Raw genomic sequence first — 14,347 nt, 5'->3', positions numbered from 1 at the left:
TTTCATATATCTCTTCGGAAGTTTATTTGTTTGCAACAAAAAATACATTTCAGGAAGGAAGCTATCAGGTAGAAATTTAACTGTTGGTCATGAAACTCGCTTAGAAATAGAAACCGAAAAATAAACCATCACGTTTTACCCAGAAACGAGCGCAGTATTGTTTAGCGCGTTTTCGTGCACTGCGTTGAAAGCGGTTACACGAAGATTGTAAACTATTGACTGCCGACGTTCATTTTCAACTGTTCTCGTTTCAGCGTATATACCACGAGCAAAACGTGCGCATATCCACGAGAAAGCATGACCAAGACAGCGAATGCTGCATTGTGTTCGGGCTAATTGGTTGACCATTGCTAACATCTGCTGGCGCTACATAGTGACGACAGGATCATGTTCAGAAGGGACAAAAGGGACGTGTTGCCCGTTCTCTTAAATTTAGCTGAAGATCTTTCGAGACAATGCCTAGGAAATATCTGCTACTCTCTCGAACGACCAAGAACCAGTTGCGAGCGGCTAAAAAAACACTTGAACCTTGAATGTAAACATTTAACCTGTTTCTTGTAACTATGTACCGCCCGCAAATTCTTCTTCCAGTTCAAGCGTTACCTGCATGTGAAAACCTAATGCGCGATGAATTCCTTTCAGGTAGCCAGCCGGCGTTACAACGAATAGGAAGGGTAAGCAGGGATTTTTTCATACATTCTGAAAAAAAAAAATGCTTGTTCACTAAACCAGGTCACATGGTGTCTGCACCTTTGAGAAAGGCCGGTAGCGCATACCCACTTTCCATCCACTACATCCGCCCAAGCAATCTATCTTCAATGAGGATCCTGTGACTCGCACTGCAATCCGGACGCGCGCAGGGCGATGATTTCGGCGTGATTATCGGTGCGTTCCTTTATTCCGATTAGGATGAAGCCGCAATGGTCCGCTCGCTTTTGGGAAAGCACCGCGATTCCAAACTGCAACCCAGAAATCGAAGCACGGCTGCCACGGCGCCAAGCGCAAGTGCCACCGCGGACCCGGACCGGGCGGCTATCCTTGTTTTCGTGGTACAGGGATGCGTTTCTGCGTAGTTGCGAATCATCATCATCAGCCTGACTACACCCACTGCAGAGCAAAGGCCTCTCTCCCATGTCTCTCCAATTAACCCGGTCATTCGCCAGTTGCGGCCACCGCACTCCCGCAGATTTCTTAATCTCATCCGCCCATCTAACTTTCTGCGGCCCCCTGCTACGGTTGCCTTCTCTTGGAATCTACTCCGTTACCCTTAAGGACCAGCGGTTATCTTGCCTTCGCGTCACATGCTCTGCCCAAGCCCACATCTTCCTCTTGATTTCGACTAGGATGCCATTAACCCGCGTTTCTTCCCTCACCCACTCCGCCCGCTTCCGATCTCTTAACGTTACACCTATCATTTTTCTTTCCATAGCTCGCTGCGTTGTCCTTAACTTAAGCTGAACCCTCTCTGTTAGCCTCCACGTTTCTGCCCCATAGGCGAGTACCGGTAAGACACAGCTGTTGTATACTTTTCTCTTCAGGGACACTATTGGTAAACTGCCATTCATGATCTGAGAGAACCTGCCACATGCGCTCCACCCCATTCTTATTCTTCTAGTTATTTTCCTCTCATGAACCGGATAGAGGCGCTCTGTTCTCGCCTGTCGGTTGCACGCGCTGCTCACTTCACGTTTCTCGGCGCAGTCCGCCTCGCCGCCGGAGGAGCCCACCGCAAGCGGAGAGGGGGAGGACCCCTCGGTGATGGTTCTCCGCATCATGGCCTGCTGCGTCCTGCTCCTGCTCACGGGACTCACGCTCATCGTCTTCCTCACCTCCAGGTGCGTGTACGGCATACTCGGTTGCGCAGGCCGCTTTGCGATGGTACATCCTTCCGTCTTCGTCGCTTATGTATTCGGTTTGGTTCATTGGGGCTTTATGGGTCCTCGTTTAATGTTCAACAGAACATTAATACACATAACGTCCGAAATCCAGAACGTTGGCATATTACTGGCGGTCCCACAAACTATGGCAAGCAGATGCTTCGTCACAGGCTTCCTGTTTTGCTCAATCAGCACTCACCCAAAAGTCGGAAAGATTTTACAGTTGTTTCCGTACAACAATTTCGTCAAATGTTTTTGTGAACAGTTTGTCTATGTCCTCATTTAGTGCTTTGTACATGATGTACTTTGGTTTCCTTTGTGCTTTAACTCAAATTGCATTGAATATTGATTTACTGATGTAAAAATTCAGTCACTTGATTTATCCTGCGCTGCCAAATGCCGTCAGTAAGGGGGCAGTCGCCCCGTCAAGCGGCTCTCCGAAGCAGCTTTTTCGCGGCTGCTCCTTACCTTGTAAAAGAGGAAAAATAAACTATTATTGTTATTATTATTAATAATAATAATAATTAACGTCCCAAAGCGACTTAGGCTGTGAGGGACGCCGTAGTGAAGGGTTCCGGAAATTTCGACCACCCGGTGTTCTTTAAAGAGCACTGACAAAATATTAACATGAAATGAATGTTTATTCCTGCTAAATTGTGAGGGAGAAATTGCGAGGACAGCTAAAGTGTTGAGAGGCGAAAGCCGAGGACACTACGCCGTGACGACTTCCGTCACACCGTTCCCGTGGCTATATCGATCCCAAAATTATACATCTTTCGGGTATCTTAGGTCTTAATTGCGCTTAATTTCAAATTATTCAATCTAATTTGACACAAATTTTATGTTTTTCCAGCCATACTGTGACACTTTTCACTATGCCGTGACGACTTCCGGTGGATGTGACGTCACACCGTCTCGTGGCTATATCGGAGTCCGCGCTATTTGGACGCAATTTCGACATTTTTGCCTATAATTAATTAACTAACTAATCTACAGCCATCTGGCTTCTAGGCTCATTATTTCCTCGTCTGTCTGAAGCAACCATTTGTTTTCTTCTATCTTTTTTAGTTCCTGAGTTAAACGCGTGTGACCCGCTTTGTTAACGTACGACAGTATGAGACTTCGCCCTAAAAGACTTCTGGTTATTCTAAGCACACGGTGCTTCTTAGTAGACCACGCAGCACGTGAAACATTTTTTGAGGGCGAGAAGAAGCATTACAGAATCATATAAATTATAGAATTTCTAATGAAACTAACAAACACAAAACGAAAAAAAAAATGTTTCCCACTCAGCTAAACAAAACAAAACTCGTACATTTTGCAGCAAAGTTGGAACCAATTCTCTTAAATCCTTTATTACTTTACATCGCGATGTTAAGTCCAATAGTGTTTCACTAAGCTGATTAAAAATGTGAGGTACATAATAATTTCTGTCTTTATTTACACAGTTTGTAAAAACTCGCGGTTTAACATACTTTTAAATTGTTCCCTTATAAAAACGAGCTTCGAATTTCTGTTGGCGCTATATTGAGCATGTGTTGAGCCAACCGAAATTCAATAGAAATTCAACTTGTGTTGAGTTTACACAACACTCACTCAACAGAATTTCTGTGCCCAAAAACTCAACACAAATATGGCGCGTAATTTCTGTTGAATTTCTGTCGTTTTTTCTTTGAGCACCCACCTGATAAATGCTCAACGGTAAGTGCTTTGCAACCATCCGTGGCGCTGTGTCCGACTTTATGAGCTGTTCTGACAGGAGAATGTAATGCTATGTTACAAAATCAGCAGCTACTCTTGATTCATGCACAAACAAAACGGCGCGAAATAAGGGGACAAAAAAGAAACATACACGACAGTACCAGCGCCGCGCGTGGCCCTGGTACTGTATCGCATTATACATATTAAGAACGCATGTAGCACCTATTAAAATTCTCGCAAACCGATGAAAGTCATTTTCTTGCACAGAAAAAAGTACTAGTAGTGCAATATGATCTATCAGGCATACCTACTTCGGAAGATTCGTATGTGCGAGCATAAAAAAGGGCGCTTAATTAGTGCTTTGTTTCAGTTGTTTATGAATGAATCAAGGTCTTCAACTAACAGAACGTTGCATGTGAACTAGATTATTTCTACTCCACATAAAATAAATATATATTAATAGTAATAATTGACATAACATTGCTGACCGGCCGGGGACTACCTGCGCAGATCCGGACAGCCCTGGGTAGGAATATATCAGGGTTAAGCCGAGATTGCGCTTAAGATGAAAAGGCTATGAACTTTTGTTCATGCTATAGCCTATAGTGTGAAATACTGTTCCATGCTGTTTATCTGATGGATGTATAAGGCGCGCGCGCGCGCGCGCGCGCGTGTGTGTGTGTGTGTGTGTGTGTGTGTGTGTGTGTGTGTGCGCGTGTGCATTTGTACGTATATTGGGAGCACTACAAGACTGGGGATGTCAGCGTCACGTCAACGAGAAATTGCAGGAATAAATATACCGCCGAAAATTGCATCGGTAGTCAGTCCACCTGGCGCAATACGAATGTATTCCTAGGATTTTTTTTCTGTGTTGTGTTAATTCAACACATGCTGAACAGAAACTCATGCGTCAATTTTCAACATGCGCTCAACATGCTGTCAGCACTGCAACTCCCAAAACTCTCCATCTTTTCAACATACTTTCAACAGTATGTGTTGACACGGATTGCTGGAATTTCAACTCAAAGTCAGCATGCATTTTTGTAAGTATTCGTAATGCTGTAGCTTTTCACCGATTCTTTAAAAGCATTTAAACAATAACAGCGTGTCAGCACTGTATACCTGAAAAGGTCATGTACTGGAATAATGATAAAATCAATTTAACCCATATATGCCTATCGTCCTACATGTATGACACCGCTTTTTTTGCCAGTAACTCGAAATGTTTATATTGTAAAAACTTGCGCCCGATACCTTATGCTCAAGAGGGTCTAATCTTTTCCTTGGCAAGTGCTGAGTTATGTGCGTTCAGTTTTGTGCGTTGTGTTTGCTCAGAAAGATCCGCCTGTGTTCGGTGAACGCCATTTTAGAAATTAGACCCTATCGATTTGATTTTAATTCCGCAAGAAAATAAAATTTTGCGCAGTATGGTAAGGAACCAACTGCGCGTGATAAGAAATGTGATTTTAACTTCATGCCAAATATTTGAAGCTTTATAATATGTAATAAGTAGCGAATCTGCCTAGTATTACATAGTAGGATCACTCAAAACTCGGTATTGAGAAAACTATTTCCACTAATGAATGTATTACCCCACATTGTGGACGGCGCGGACAATCTATCACGTGCAGAACACTTCACAGCACCGCCTCCCAACGGAGCGGAGAGTATCCACACGGATGGCGATGCAGGCACAGTCACTCTTACTGAGACACTACGGTTTAGAGATAACAATGGTCGCGTAAATAAATCTGCGGTGGAAGTTAGCAAAAAGCGATTGGAGGATTGGTGGCTGAAAAGCAGAGTGGTGGCAGGAGGTTAGGAGTGTAGGAAAACGTATGTATTCAAAAGAAAATAGTGAATCTGAATAACAATTTAACACGCAGTTAAACACAAAAATAAAGAAAAACAGCCGATGCATCACCTCGTGGCGCTCCTACTTTCCATCCATCCGGCGCGTACTGCTGCTACTTGGGACTACGTGCGGAGGGGGGGATACAGTCCTCTTCACCCACCCTTTTGCGGGGCCACTGCATAGAGTGGGAGTGGGGAATGAGATTGGGGGGAGGGATTTCACAAATATCTGTTGTCGCGGCACGGCTCCTCAGGTTGTTCGCGCCGCCGCAGACAGACCTCCTTTCCCCTAGCCACCCTACTCCGCATCATGCAGTGCATGGTGCTGGACGACGGCGCGCTAAAGCCCCTCAATGAAACAAAAGTAGCGAAAAGCTTTGAACTTTCCGACACTCCTCCTCTCCTGGCGCGCCGCCGGAGAATCGAGACTCCCATTGGCCGAGCGCCGTAGTCACGTGTTAGCGCGCGCTTTTTGGCTCCGCAGCAGACGCCGGCGCCATTCCCGGGGCTGGGAGTCGCGCTTCATTTTTTTCTCTGCAACAGTTTTGCAGGAAGCGTTTTTTTTTTTTTTCATCTTTGACGGCGTCTACGTGTTGCGGCGACGCCGAGCTTCTGTTGCGCGTATAGATGCAACAACCCAGTTGGCAGTGGCAAAAGATTTTTTGTAATTCCTTTCAGAAAAAGCAACGCGGCTCGCCGAAAGGTTTGGCAGCACAGGATCGGCCGGGCAAATTTCGATAATGTTATGGATCCGCGTCTTTGTGAGATAAGTGGTCGTTTTTCAGTTGTCAGTCGTGTTTTTTCGGATGATTTGGTGTGAAGCGCCAGCGGCTGCAGTCTTTCTTCGCACTAAATGCCGTTTGGAATGATTTTAAATAGACTCGTTCGCTAGAGGGTACGAAAGCCGTGCTGAAGTGCACGCTTAATATTGCCACCTAGTATTGCCAGGTGGCGCATACGAAGTAGGGCGACGACGACGAAGTAGGGCTCGCACCGTGTGGAGTCTGTCGCTGTTGTTGCCCCAGCTTGCCTGGCCTTCCCTTTCGTGCCTGCTAATAAAGCCCCCCTTCGTCAGCAAGTACGTTACAGTCTGGTGTAGGCGCTGGGTAAGATCCCTGTATATGTCTAATACTCCTCCGCATGCCCTGGGCTCCAGTCCTTCGCTGGTGGACACCCCTGTGCACCGTGCTAGCCGGAGAAACCAAGGCCTACCTCCCGAACACGGGCTTTTGGAGTCTGCAAGAGCACCCACCCATCGACCTGTTATGCCAGCTGCAGCCTACTATACCTTGCAGAATCCGCGACTGCCCAAACCATTCCATGGCAGTCAGCTCGAAGACGTCGAAGACTGGCTGGTCGAGTTTGAACGCGTGGCCTCGTTCAACCAGTGGGACGACGCAGCCAAGCTTCGAAACGTCTTCTTTAGCCTGGAGGACGGTGCACGTACGTGGTACGAGAACCAAGAAGATGCGCTAACATCATGGCACGAGTTCCGCCGACGCCTGCTGGAGACCTACACCAGCACGGATCGCCGAGAACGGGCTGAACGGGCTTTGCAGTCTCGCATTCATATGCCGAATGAGTCTGTAGCCATGTACGTGGAGGATATGACTCGGCTCTTCCGGCGAGCTGACCCGGCCATGCCCGAAGAGAAAAAGGTGCGCCAACTCATGCGCGGCGTCAAAGAACAGCTCTTGCAGGCCTCGTGCGTAGCCCACCATCGACCGTCGCTGCATTCCTTGCCGAGGCCGCGACGATGGAAAAGGTTCTTCAACAACGTTCTGTGACTTACAACCGGCCCGTGCATGCTGCTGCAGTCACCGAATCGTTTGCCACCGCCGGGAGCCACCCTGACGATTTGCGCGAACTGATTCGCACCATCGTGCGTGAAGAGGTCCTCAAGTTTTGCAGCCCTTCGCAGTCTGCACTTGGTTCGATTTCCGCTCTTGTTCGCGAGGAGGTGCAACAGGCGTTCAGGGGTCCTACCGTCGAAACACCACCTCTGCCGGGAGACTACAGCCGCCCCACCTATGCCGAAGTTGCGAGACGCCCGGCTGCAGTTTCGCCACCGCCGATTCCAGTAACGCCTCCTGCACCGCTGTCCCCAGTTCCACCAGTCCCGTATTTCGACGATCGCCGAGCGCACTTGCGGAAGGCCGATGTCTGGCGCACACCTGACAACCGGCCACTCTGCTTTCACTGCGGAGAACCAGGCCATCTCTACCGCAATTGCTCTTATCGACGCCTCGGTCTGCAGGGCTTTCGAGCCGGTTCGCCCAGACCCCGGTTTGGCCACCGGCCTCCAGCCATTGAAGACTTCCTCGCGGAACAGCGACTTTCAGCCCGTGCGCCGCATCAGCCGCGCTCATCTTCTCCGAGGCGCTCTTCCCCGAACCCGCACAGCTCCTCGCGAGCAGTACAGGGTCGCTCGCCGAGCCCTCGCCGGGAAAACTGAGACCAGCGACCTTCGGGGGCGAGGTCGCTGGGAGTCGCTGCGCTGAAGACCTCCCGCCGCCGCCGCTACGCTCCGACCGTGAACAGATAGCACCGTCATCTGACCAAGACAGCTGCGTTTCCTTGGACATACCTGTTCTTCTCGACGGTCACAGAGTCAGTGCATTAGTGGACACCGGGGCCGACTATTCAATTATGAGTGATAAATTGGCGACTCTTCTAAAAAAAGTCCTTACGCCTTGTTCTGTAGTGCATCTCCGTACTGCCGGTGGTCATCTCGTTACTCCAAAGGGTATTTGCACGGCTCGCGTTCAGATTCAGGGATCTACGTTCGTCGTCAGTTGTGTAGTTCTGTGCAATTGCTCCCGCGATCTCATTATCGGCATTGACTTTCTGCGGGAGTATGGTGCTGTCATCGACCCCCGCCGACGAATCATCACCTTTTCGACCAGTAAAGCGACCCACCTCGCCGAATCTTGCCACCGCAGTGCCGCCCTTCGTGTTTCTGCAGACAGGGTCACGTTGCCGCCACGGAGCAGTGTTTTGGTTGAAGTCACTTGCAACGACTTGCATGACGCAGAAGCAGTCGCCGAGGCTAACCGTTCACTCCGGCTTACTCAAGGCATCTGCGCCACTCGCAGTCTACTGACGCTTCGTGGTGGCCGGTCTGCGGTCCTGGTCACTAATTTTTCTAATGAGTACCGGCACCTTTTTGCAGGAACGGCTATCGCTTCTGCCGAACCTGTTACCGATATTCCCGTTTGTTTTGCGTCCGCGGCAGCCGGCACTGACGAACCTTCCCTTGAAAACGTCGACATAAACTGCCACCTGTCTCGGGAGCAACGCCTGGCTTTGGAACAGCTGCTGAAGGAATACAAGTCGTGCTTCGCTTCCTCCTCGAAGGTTCGTCAAACACCCATCACGCAGCACCGCATCATCACCTATGACGACGCTCGCCCTATACGACAGCAGCCTTATCGTGTTTCTGCTAAAGAACGGGCGGTTATCCAAACTCAGGTTCAGGAAATGCTTGACGATGGCGTTGTTCAACCTTCCCAAAGCCCGTGGTCTTCACCTGTAGTCCTTGTTAAGAAGAAGGACGGCACTCTCCGGTTTTGTGTCGACTATCGCAAACTGAACAGTGTGACCAAAAAGGACGTCTACCCGTTGCCGCGCATTGACGACTCGCTGGATAGATTACGGCGCGCTAAGTACTTCTCATCCATTGACTTAAAGAGCGGCTATTGGCAAATTGAAGTAGACGAACGGGACCGCGAAAAAACCGCCTTTGTTACTCCAGATGGCCTCTATGAATTTAAAGTGCTTCCTTTCGGTTTGTGCTCCGCCCCGGCTACGTTCCAACGGATGATGGACGCCGTCCTCACAGGCCTCAAGTCGCAAAGCTGTCTTGTTTACTTGGATGACGTCGTAGTTTTTTCGGAAACATTTGACCAACATCTCCAGCGCCTGCGGGCAGTCCTCGAAGCCCTCCGCTCGGCAGACCTTACCCTGAAGCCCCAGAAGTGCCATTTCGGTTACGAAGAGCTCAAATTTCTGGGTCACGTTGTGAGCGCTGAGGGAGTGCGGCCGGACCCCGAAAAGACTGCCGCCGTCGCACGTTTTCCCGTTCCGACCGACAAGAAAGCTGTCCAGCGCTTCCTGGGTCTCTGTGCGTATTATCGGCGCTTTATTGCGGACTTTTCCACGATTGCTGAGCCGTTGACGCGCCTCACCAGGAATACCACCTCCTTTGTCTGGACCACTGAGCAACAGACCGCTTTCTCTACGCTCCGCCAGCGCCTTCAAACACCTCCCGTTTTTGCGCACTTCGACGAAGATGCCGATACCGAGGTCCACACCGACGCCAGTAACATCGGTCTTGGCGCGGTCCTTGTTCAACACCAAGAGGGCCTTGAGAGGGTTATCGCCTATGCTAGCCGTACTCTCTCCCGCGCCGAGAGCAATTACTCCACGTCTGAAAAAGAATGTCTTGCGGTCGTGTGGGCCACCATGAAGTTTCGCCCTTATCTTTACGGCCGCCCATTCAAAGTGGTCACCGATCACCACTGCCTATGCTGGCTGGCAAATTTGCGAGACCCATCTGGACGCCTGGCACGCTGGAGCTTACGGCTCCAGGAATTTGACATTACTATTGTCTACAAGTCCGGCCGCAGACACGAAGACGCCGACACACTGTCGCGTGCACCAGTTGATCCTGCCGACGCAGCGCCCGATGACGACAGCGGCTTCCTTGGTACTCTCACCGCCTCCGACCTACTGACTCGGCAGAGGGCGGACTCGGACCTTCGCCCTCTCATTGGCGCCCTTGCAGGTAGTGATACGGCTATACCTCGCCACTTCTCTCGACGTCTTGGCTCCTTCTGTTTGCGGCAAGGTCTCTTGTACAAGAAGAACTCGAGAGGCAACGATAGACCTTACCTTCTCGTCATTCCAGCCGACCTCCGATCTGACATTCTTTTCGCCTGCCACGATGAGCCCACGTATGGCCACTTGGGCTTTTCACGTACGCTCGCCAGAGTGCGGAACATGTATTACTGGCCTGGACTTTCTGCTGATGTCAAACGATACGTTAAAAGCTGCCGAGAATGCCAGCGCCGGAAAACGCCGCCACTTAAGCCGGCGGGTTTTCTCAAGCCCGTTACTGCCCCTCGCGCTCCGTTCGACCAGATCGGCATGGACCTCCTCGGCCCTTTCCCTTTGTCGCAGGGCGGCAATAAGTGGATCATAGTTGCTACCGACTATTTGACTCGCTACGCCGGGACCAAGGCGATCCCTCGCGGCACAGCTTCAGAAGTCGCAGAGTTTTTCATGCACAACATCGTCCTGCGACATGGCGCTCCTTCGCACGTGATTGCAGACAGAGGGACGACGTTTACAGCGCAACTAATCGACCACATCTTTCGGCTGAGCTGCACAACACACCGCAAGACCACGGCCTACCATCCGCAGAGCAATGGCTTGACCGAACGATTAAACAGGACCCTTGCGGACATGTTGTCCATGTACGTAGATGTTCAACACAAAACTTGGGATGAGGTCCTGCCGTATGTCACCTTTGCCTACAACACCGCCCTGCAGGAAACTACGCGCTTCTCCCCGTTTCGCCTTGTGTACGGACGCGAAGTCCAGAGCATGCTTGATGCCATGCTCCCGTGCCCAGAGGATGACCAACTCGCCCCAGACGCCCAACAGTTTGCCCAACGTGCTGAAGAAGCCCGTCAGCTGGCCCGCGTGCACATCGGGCAACAGCAGAGCTCGGATGCGCGCCGTTACAACCTTCGCCACCGACAGGTTGACTACAAACCCGGTGACCAAGTCTGGGTGTGGACTCCTGTTCGTCGCCAAGGCTTGTGTGAGAAACTGCTCTCCCGCTATTTTGGCCCTTACAGAGTGGTACGGCGTGTGAGTGAGGTTAACTATGAAGTGGTTCCGGACGGTGCTGCGCAACCGCGACGCCGACAGCCCGACTCTGACATTGTGCACGTTGTGCGGCTTAAGCCGTACTATACACGGTGACGCAACCGTGCTGATGTTTTCGCGCGCTTCAGTTGCAGCAGTTTGCTTGTTTTTTTTTGTTTTTTTTTGTTTCACCCTTACGTCGACAGCGACAGCGCTCTTTTTATTTCTTCATAAGGGGGGAATAATGCCACCTAGTATTGCCAGGTGGCGCATACGAAGTAGGGCGACGACGACGAAGTAGGGCTCGTGCCGTGTGGAGACTGTCGCTGTTGTTGCCCCAGCTTGCCTGGCCTTCCCTTTCGTGCCTGCTAATAAAGCCCCCCTTCGTCAGCAAGTACGTTACAATATGTTGCTCGCATTGCGCGGCGTGTCGGCTTGGTTTCAGTCGGGCTCGTTCGCATGTTGTTTGAGCCCCGCCGTTTACGTTGCTCGCTATGCAGGTCCAGGCTTGATGTTGCGTGCACTGCTTGCCGTATTTGTGTTGCTGCAGCTGGACTCCTGGGCTCACCAACTCGATACTAAAGGGGCGGTACTAGCTGTTTGAGCCTACGCTGCTCATGCTGCTCGTGGTGCAGGTCTAGCTCTCATGTTGAACGCATCGCTAGACGTATTTGTTTCGTTACAGTTGCACTCCTTCGCTCACGAACTCGTCACCAAAGGTGTGGTGCTTGCTGTTGAAGCTCCTGCTGCTCATGCTGCTTGCGATTAAGGTGCGTTAATGTGCCTAGGCACATTAACGCACCTGTCGCTTGAATACTCGATATCTGCGTGGATAATACTTGAGAATGCAAGCAAGGACCTTTGTAAAACATAGTTTCAGACATTTTGGGTTGAGGCCGTCGTCGCTGCCGCGAATTCCTGCGAAAATCACGCTGCGTGGAGCTATGTAACGTCGATAGGTGGTGTGAAAAGAATCACTAACGCAGGGGCGCGCGCAATGATCCAGACCGTTTCCAAAGTTCGACATTGGAAAAGCTCCTCATCGCCTTTAATGCGGAGCGGTGACGTGTTAACACTTGTGTATTCTTCTTTCAGTTATGAAAGGTAACGCTCTATATTTTTTTTTCGTGCCTTGTATCTCCCACGCCACAATCTCAATGCGGCCGAATCGGAGGCAGAAATTGCAACAAAAATCATGCGGGCGCGCGGTCCGCTGCGCGCCAAAGCGCGAGCGACGAGAAAACCACTCGTCGAGCGATGGTAGTCACTCTAGTGCCGCGAACTCGCTCGCGCGCACCACTTCCAACGTGTGCTCCGCAGTCAAAGCGATCGAAGAACAAGAAGTTTCTATAAAGCAATCCAACGTTGGTCTGGGCAGTTATTACAGTAACTGATTTTTCAATCTCTCATTTCATGTTGTCATTTTGACCGAAGCCAAGTCACAAAACGCAACACAAAGTTCATTTGGGCGCGCGGTCTGCCGGGCGCCAAACGGCGACGGTTGGGAGCGTCTGCTAGCTGCTCCCGGCCTAGGTGCCGCCACCGTCCGCGCCCTGGAGAAGCCGAGAGAAGGAGCGCGTCATAGGAGGAGGAGGGAGGAGATGTCTCTACTTTTAGTTTATTTAGTGGCTTTACGGTGATGATGATGATGATGATGTAGCCTTCCCTTTGTAACGGGCGGGCGCCTACCAAAGGTGCCCTGGCTGGATAGATACACACATAAAAACACCACTATCAAACGCGAAGCGGCAAACACACACGCGAATACCGACGAAACAGTACTGGTCTAATGTCGCACCAGCGTCCACCACTCTGTCAATCGGCGCTTCGTCGCTGCAACTGCCGCATGGTTTGCCGCATCCGCTGTGCAGCCCTCGTTCGAAGAACGGAAACCCAGCGCCTGCGGAAACGTAGCGCCCTCGTGCGGTGGCGTTGGCAGCTTCTCGCAGAGTAGGACGATGTGCTCCGTTGTTTCGTCGTGCTCTCCGCAGGCTCTGCACTGGGTGCATTCGACTGTAGTGTCGAAGCGCTTGCGGTACACAAGCGTTGGCATGGCACCCGCGCGTGCCTCAAACAACAGGCGGCTGCCTACACTGTTGTCGTAGAAGCTCTCAACGCAGATGTCCTGCTTGGCTGCCCGGTACACTTCCAGTGTCGACTTCCCCTCCATGGCAGCCCTCCACGCCTCTCGCTCCTGCGCATGCACTTGGGTATTAACTGCCTTGGCCCATTTCCTCGCGTTGTCGGCTTGTACTTCATTTCTGAAGAAGCTGAACTTGCGACGAAGGTGTTGGAGCCGCTTCACCCATGTAGTCCGCAGGCAGTATTGACTTACATAGTCAAAGACTCTGCGCGCCCATCGATTTTTGTGCATCAGGCGCAGCCGGCCGTCGTAGGCTATTTTGCTTCTTGCCTCGCGAGCCTCGAAGGTAGACCAACCGAGGTCTCCCTGCACTGCCTCGTTAGCCACCCGCCCATGACACCCCGGCGCCAGACGTCCCACCGCTCGCTGACCACGCTCGCGCTGACCACGCTGACCACGGCGCGCGCCACTCTGGCGCCATCTATGAGCGAGCGGCGGTACTCTCGTTCACTAGTTACACCGACGGTGGCGACGGCGACGCGACTCAACCCACGAACAGGGAGCTTAAGAGCTGCGCTCTAAAATATAGCTTAAGTCTTGGCTTTTTGGCAAGTAGTAATCAGTTTTGAGACAGTAGATAAACCGTGCCTGAATCCACATTGCTTATCAGATAAAAGGTGTTTTGATTCGAAGAAAATCATCAAGGCTTTGCCGATCATATGTTCGGCGACTTTCCAGCGGGTCGAGATCAAAGAAATAGGCCGACAGTTTGATTCGCAAGATGGCTCATTGCCCTTGAATATCGGTAGGAGATGTGCCGCTCTCCATTCTGATGAGACTGTGCGCAGAGATAAATAAGGCATCAAAAATAACAACGAAGTAATGCGATAATCGTTCTGCATGACGGCGGAGGAAAGCTGGAAGAATGTCATCAGTCCGACCTGGCTTTCTAACCCCA

At 50.9% G+C, this 14,347-nt stretch overlaps 1 protein-coding gene and 1 long non-coding RNA gene across 2 annotated transcripts in view; one reads left to right on the top strand and one right to left on the bottom strand.

Moving 5' to 3' along the window:
* Positions 1 to 14,347, top strand: part of LOC149367353 (adhesion G protein-coupled receptor D1-like) — a 92,510-nt gene that overhangs the window by 1,613 nt on the left and 76,550 nt on the right. Inside the window, exons 2-3 of the mRNA XM_089555269.1 lie at positions 647 to 674; positions 1,702 to 1,835. Of these exons, the coding sequence (XP_089411395.1) occupies positions 1,759 to 1,835 (77 nt within the window). The 5' untranslated portion in view covers positions 647 to 674; positions 1,702 to 1,758. The remainder of the gene's footprint in view (positions 1 to 646; positions 675 to 1,701; positions 1,836 to 14,347) is intronic.
* Positions 1 to 14,347, bottom strand: part of LOC149367354 (uncharacterized) — a 171,146-nt gene that overhangs the window by 84,670 nt on the left and 72,129 nt on the right. The window lies entirely within an intron of this gene.

Source organism: Amblyomma mixtum, chromosome 1, assembly GCF_055824585.1.
Source record: "Amblyomma mixtum isolate Tamu chromosome 1, ASM5582458v1, whole genome shotgun sequence".
Taxonomy (NCBI): Eukaryota; Metazoa; Arthropoda; class Arachnida; order Ixodida; family Ixodidae; genus Amblyomma; species Amblyomma mixtum.
This window is presented reverse-complemented; position numbering and strand designations above follow the sequence as displayed.